At 26.0% G+C, this 6,122-nt stretch overlaps 1 protein-coding gene across 1 annotated transcript; it reads right to left on the bottom strand.

Moving 5' to 3' along the window:
• Positions 1-27: 27 nt before the first annotated feature.
• Positions 28-5,881, bottom strand: LOC122498906 (F-box/WD repeat-containing protein 4-like). Its single transcript, XM_043606902.1, has 6 exons — positions 5,603-5,881; positions 5,053-5,331; positions 1,132-1,473; positions 765-893; positions 538-685; positions 28-456 (listed from the first exon to the last, which is right to left on the bottom strand). Exons 1-6 carry the CDS (start codon positions 5,800-5,802, stop codon positions 268-270), a joined length of 1,287 nt encoding a protein of 428 aa, XP_043462837.1. The 5' UTR covers positions 5,803-5,881; the 3' UTR covers positions 28-267.
• Positions 5,882-6,122: the final 241 nt, after the last annotated feature.

Genomic DNA, 6,122 nt, shown 5'->3' with positions numbered 1-6,122 from the left:
TAATTTTTGAAACGTCCTAAACATTTATTCTTGATTGTACTATTTTATTTACAAATTATTTTGAATTGATTTGTTTTTTTTGTTGACAGCTTTTTCAAACAAAGAACATAAGCGACTGACAACGTTAATTTGTGTTTTTGCAAAAAATTAAATTTTGTACATTCACACAATTTGCGTGTAGATATATATATATATAATTTTTTCGCTAAAAATTAAGTTCATAAATATATATATTTAAATTATGCATAAACCTATATTGCTGTACTTTCATCTTCGTATAAATTCATTGGTATTCCATTCGTATTTAAGAATTTCTCGATAATTTTTTTCTTTATTTGAACGACCAGAGAAATTTATTTCAACTAAATGTTGATCAGTTGCTCCATAAAGATGACTACTGTCAAAACATAAACTGTAAAGTGGACTCGAAATTCGACGAAGATTCATAAAGTATAGCTGCAAAAAAAATTCAAATAGTTTAGAATTTTACCATAGTAAATTCACAGTTATTTTATAATTGAAAGAAGATAAAATTACCTGTACATAGTTAATTTGTCGTTGATCCCATAAAACTGCTTTGCAATTAAACTGCGCTCCCGTAACTACTGAATACTGATAATCTGAAGACATGCAGTACATTGTTGCGTCAGTAGGATCGGGCCAGTAACTAACGCACTTTCCACATCTGTAAAGAATAAATATCCCTTTATTTCCAATTCTTAAATAATAGTAAAATATTTTTTAAAAATTTTCCACACACTGACCTCAAATCCCATTTTCTTAGGTATGTATCATATCCGCATGTTAGAAGCGTTTGTGGATTATCCCAAACCATATCCAATATGCCAGCACCTCTTCTCCAAACATGTTTCATAACATTTGATTCCTTGCAACTGAAACGAAAAAAAGGTTTTTGTATAATAATTTATGAATTTAATTACTAACCGGGATAATAGTGTCTGATAGAAAAATAAATCTAAAAAAATTCAAAACTAAAGGTGAAACAATGAACATGAATTGGAGTTTGTGAATTATGTAAGAATTAAATTAAATATTTTGATATAAAACTAGGTAAAGGAAATTTGGGGAAATAAAAGAAAACAAACTCCACTCTTGTGTTCATTGACGAACCTTTCAATGTCGAAAATATGCAGTGGTGCACCTTCTCCAATTCCAGACGATCCAACGGCAAATTTTTGTCCCATTGGATCTGCCGAAAGTGACCAAATACGATCATCGACATTTAAACATTTTGAAGGCACATTTGTCATTGTTTCGCCTGGTCTCGCCCATAATTTAATTATACCATCTCCAGAGCCAGAGATAACAACTTGAGATGTTTCTTCCACAGCGTTCACGTCAGTGGAGTGGGCTTCCTCAATATTATAGCACAAATGATCGACAAGATAATTTGTCCCATCATAATGAAGTGGTCCAGAATTGGTTAGAGACCAGAATTTTAAACTTCCATCCCTTAAAAAAAATATTAATTAGTTAATTAATTAATTAAATAGCAATAGATACGCGCGCCAAAGCGTACGTGCAGATTCTGAGTTGAAAGAATACAATTGATCATTAATTAAAAGTATGCAATTTATGTTCTCATTTATTTTTATTATTAAATTTTAAAAAATAATTAAAGAAAAAATTAATTAATTGTACCAAAACATTAATTATTATCATAGTATTTTTAATCAGGGTTGCCACAAAAATTTAATTTTGTTTTTCGCTTACTTTTTCCTGATTTCCAGACAAAATTTTGACTTTTTCCCTGACCCCAAGGGATATTCTGATTCACTCTCTAAAAGTTATTAGATACTCAAAAAAATGTTCTAATACATTTATTTACAAATTTCTTTAATTTATTGTAAAATTATTCGAAAACATCAAATGTTTTATCTATAAAATAAATATTTAATCATTATTACTTTTCCATAGGAATTAAGATTTTCAAAAATTTCAAATTCAAACCTTTTTGAAATTCAACAACTTATAATAATTAAAAATGACCGAGTGATAAAATCATTATTTTATAGTATAAGAATATTGTTACTGCAAGTTCTTCAAAATTATTTTCATTATTTCAATTCAATTATTATTCTCTAGAATTTTTAACTAAAATTCTTCTTTCAATCAATTATTTTTCATAATTTTTGAAAAAGTTTTTTGAGAATTTTCAAATCCATTTGTTTAAAATTCAATTTTAAGAAATTCTGATTATTCGGAAATTCTTCAATTAAATATATATTAGAAAATAAAAAAATTGAATCAAACTTTTTCAAAAAAATTAATTCTACAGAATTGTTATTTAAAAGTATAAAAAAATAAAATTTTCAAAGATTTTAATTTGAAACCTTTTTAAGATTCAATTATTTCTAAAAATTCATGCTATAATGCTTTTAATATTTAATTATATCTAATTAAATGTTTCTTAAAATTAAATTCTCATAAAGAATAATAATTATGGAAATCATTTAATCATTGTAAAAAATTTATGAAAATATATAAAATATGTTTGCATAGAATTTTATTAAATTGTTTTTAAGTAATTGAATTCTTCTGGAAATTTTTATTAAAATGCCCAGTAAATATTAAAAATCATTGAAAATTTTTGAAAATAATTGAATTCTGGAGAAGAATTTTATTATTTATAAAGATAATTGAAATTTTGACGAGAATGTTTTTTAATTTTTTAAAATAATTTAATTTCTGTATACTAATTTAAGAAGAATTTGAATTATTAAAATTTTTCAAAAAACTTTGGTAATTTCTAATTAAATTTATTCAAAATTGAAATTTTCTTAAATTTCAAATTAAAACCTTTTTAAAGTTGATCTATTTATGAAAATTGTAAACGCAACTCTTTTAAAATCCAATTAACAGTTAAGTAAAATTATTCATTAAATAATTTATAAGTAATAATTTTATGATAATTCTTCAAGAATTCAGTGGTAATTTCATAAGTTTTTCCAGTACAGGGCCGGCGGAACTAAATTTTTTAAACTATGGAGTTCTCAAAAAAGAGTGATTTTCATAATTATTTTTAGACTTTTCATTAAAACTTTATTAACATTATGTACATTGTATTAGATAGTTCATGGTTTTATGAATTTTTAGCAACTTTGCAACTTAAAAAAATATTAACATTTGTGCAAACTGTAGCTGTTGCCCCCAAATTTTTTTTAAAACGACTTGCGATGTTGCCGAACTCAACTAAAATGAAAAATAATGGAAAGTTTGTTAGTTTACTATGTCATCTCATTTGTGACATTGACAACAATTTTTTTTCTAGAAATAGCAATGATTTTCCTCAAAAATAAAATTTCTAAATTTCTACCGAAAAAAATATAGTAAATTAGTAATTAGTAAACAAACAAACTTTTCTTTGATTTTGATTTTGATTTTAGTTGAGTGGTTCCCTTTTTTTCGTGCACACCGCAAGTCACTTTAAAAAATAATTTCTTTTTGGGCGATAGCTGCAGTTTCCACAAATATTAATATTTTTAAGTTTCAAAGATACTTGAAGTTCATATAACCATGTACTATCTGATGCAGTGTACATTATTTTAATAAAAGCTTTTAATGAAAAGTCTAAAAACAATTATGAAAAATCACTCTTTTTGCGGTCAAAAAGGTATATGTAACCCCTTAAAAGTGAATTAATTAGTAGAATGATATAATTAGAGACGCTATTTTGTGTCAATGAAAATTTTGAAATTATGCAATGAAAAACCTAAATATTATGCAAAAATTGTGCGATGAAAATAAAATTATGCAATGACGCATGGTTAGGTTTTATTTGTATATAATAATTTTTAAATGGTTTTTAACCTAAAAACAATTAAATAAACAATAATAGAAGTTTAACTTTGGCATCAATCGTGTATTTTGGAAAATTGTTACATTCTTATACTATAGTTAGTACTATAGATATACTATAGTACTTTATACTATAGTTAAGAAAATTTCATTTGGAACAGCGATAAGTTTCTCTAGAATAGCGAAAGTTTTAACTGAAATGAATAAAAAATTCACTAATATAATGAAAATATTGTAGTTGCTCCAAGTACAATTTTTTTCCCGTGCATAAAGTTATTTTTATAATTAAGTAAAATGTAACATTCCGCTGGCCTTCACAGTAAAAAGTAAATCTTAATGTAAGGCTGCTTTCCTGCCTTAAAATAAGACTTTCATTTTACTGTGTTGTTCCAGTACTTTTAATAAAAGTCCGTTATTTCCTGACCTGTGGCAACCCTGATTATAAATGAAATTTCTAATTTTTATTTTATAAAAATCGTTTAAATTTATCAATTTAATTTAAATAAAAAATTAAGATTGATAAATGGAAAAAGTGTATAATATCGATCAAGCAAAGTGTTTTAGAAAAAAAAGAACAAAAGCATACACAAAAACTAACTTCAAACTGCGGATAGAATATGAATGAAAGAATACGATACGAAGATTATTATATATATGGGCAATTCCACGTGAAATTTAAGTCGACCTCTTAAAATCGGCCAAAAATATTTTTTTTCTATTCTGTATCGAAAAAAACAGATACGTAATTTTTTATTTTTGTTTAATTGTCCAAATTTTCGAGTTATGAATTTTCGAAATTTTGGACTTGTAATTGTAGACCTATTTTCAGTAAATCTTCTCTATATCATAAAGTATAAATAATTTTAAAAAAAAATAAAAAAAAATCCAGCCCAAAGTTAAAAATAATTTTTTTGTTTACATTTCTTAAAAGTCGAAAGAAAACCGAAACTTTCATTCTTTGACAACTTTTTCCTAAACTCAATATTTTCGGACTTATAAGCTACTGAATATAGATCTACAATTAAAAGTCCAAAATTTCGAAAATTCGTAACTCGAAAATTTGGACAATTAAACAAAAATAAAAAAATACGTATCTATTTTTTTCGATACAGAATAGAAAAAAAATTTTTTTGGACGATTTTAAGAGGTCCACTAAAATCTCACGTGGAATTGACCATATGTAATAATAATAATAATTTCTAAAATTGAAACTTATAATAAAAAATATTTTACCTGTGACCACTAATAATATAATCACTCCGAACAACAAATTTACAAATATCACTTTTTCTGTTTAACTGGGCGAATTTAATATTATTGTGACTAAACGGTTGTTTACGAGCAAAACCAAAAAGTTGATGTCCGCCACTCCACCACAAGGTATCTTCAGTCAATTGAATCCATGGCATTAACTTTTTCCCCTGAGAGAAAATAAGTTTTGTATCGTATTTACCATATTGCCAATTGTGAGAAATTTGCCACTTTGTCCTCAAACAAAGTACAGGGTTACATCTGTAAATAATAATAAACTTAACAATTGTACTGTAAGACTTATTTGTACTATGATTTTTGACAGCTGTTTAATATACAACATATATAAATAAGAAAAGGTAAACAATGAAATATCAAAACAAACTTATTTTTAAGTGAATTACAGGAGAATATTTAAATAAATTGAAAGCATAAGGAAAATGGTAATTATTAATATAGTAATTGATTTTTTTTAACTGCGTAGGTTTATATACAAATACAATACGAAAATATATATATGTAAAAACCTAACCTTGCACGAAATCTTTTGGATGCTTGATTTGTGGCAAGTGTCAGCTTACTTTTCTTGACCCACAATATTTTATCCCGGATAATTTCATAAAATCGAGAACACACTTCACTGAGTCTAACCAAATCGAATGCATGGCAATAATCAAAAATTAAGATAAGTGCGTCGGATGGTAATGTATCCAAACGCAAAACATCTGTCATGTTTCTTTACTGACAATTTAGAAATATACACACATAGACACGCAATGGGCTTCGATCCAACTCGAGGGCCTTCGATTATTTTCGAGAGTTTTCTATTCGATTTAGTCAGATTTAGTGTGGGTGTGGGTGGTGACCGTTGATGACGGCACGTCGTCATTTTTTCTTTAAAAAAAAATCAACTAGTGTTTAATCGTATATAAATACTTTAATTAACTCAGTTAAATACAGATGCTTCATTGTTACAAAAAAACGAAGCAGTTTGCGAAACATTGTTTTGGAAGCGCAAGAATCTTTTAACATATTCAAATTTATTTATGAAT

The sequence above is a fragment of the Leptopilina heterotoma genome, unplaced genomic scaffold, assembly GCF_015476425.1.
Source record: "Leptopilina heterotoma isolate Lh14 unplaced genomic scaffold, ASM1547642v1 Lhet_161, whole genome shotgun sequence".
NCBI classification, from domain to species: domain Eukaryota; kingdom Metazoa; phylum Arthropoda; class Insecta; order Hymenoptera; family Figitidae; genus Leptopilina; species Leptopilina heterotoma.
Note: the sequence above shows the minus strand (reverse complement) of the source record. Positions and strands in the feature narration are given on the sequence as shown.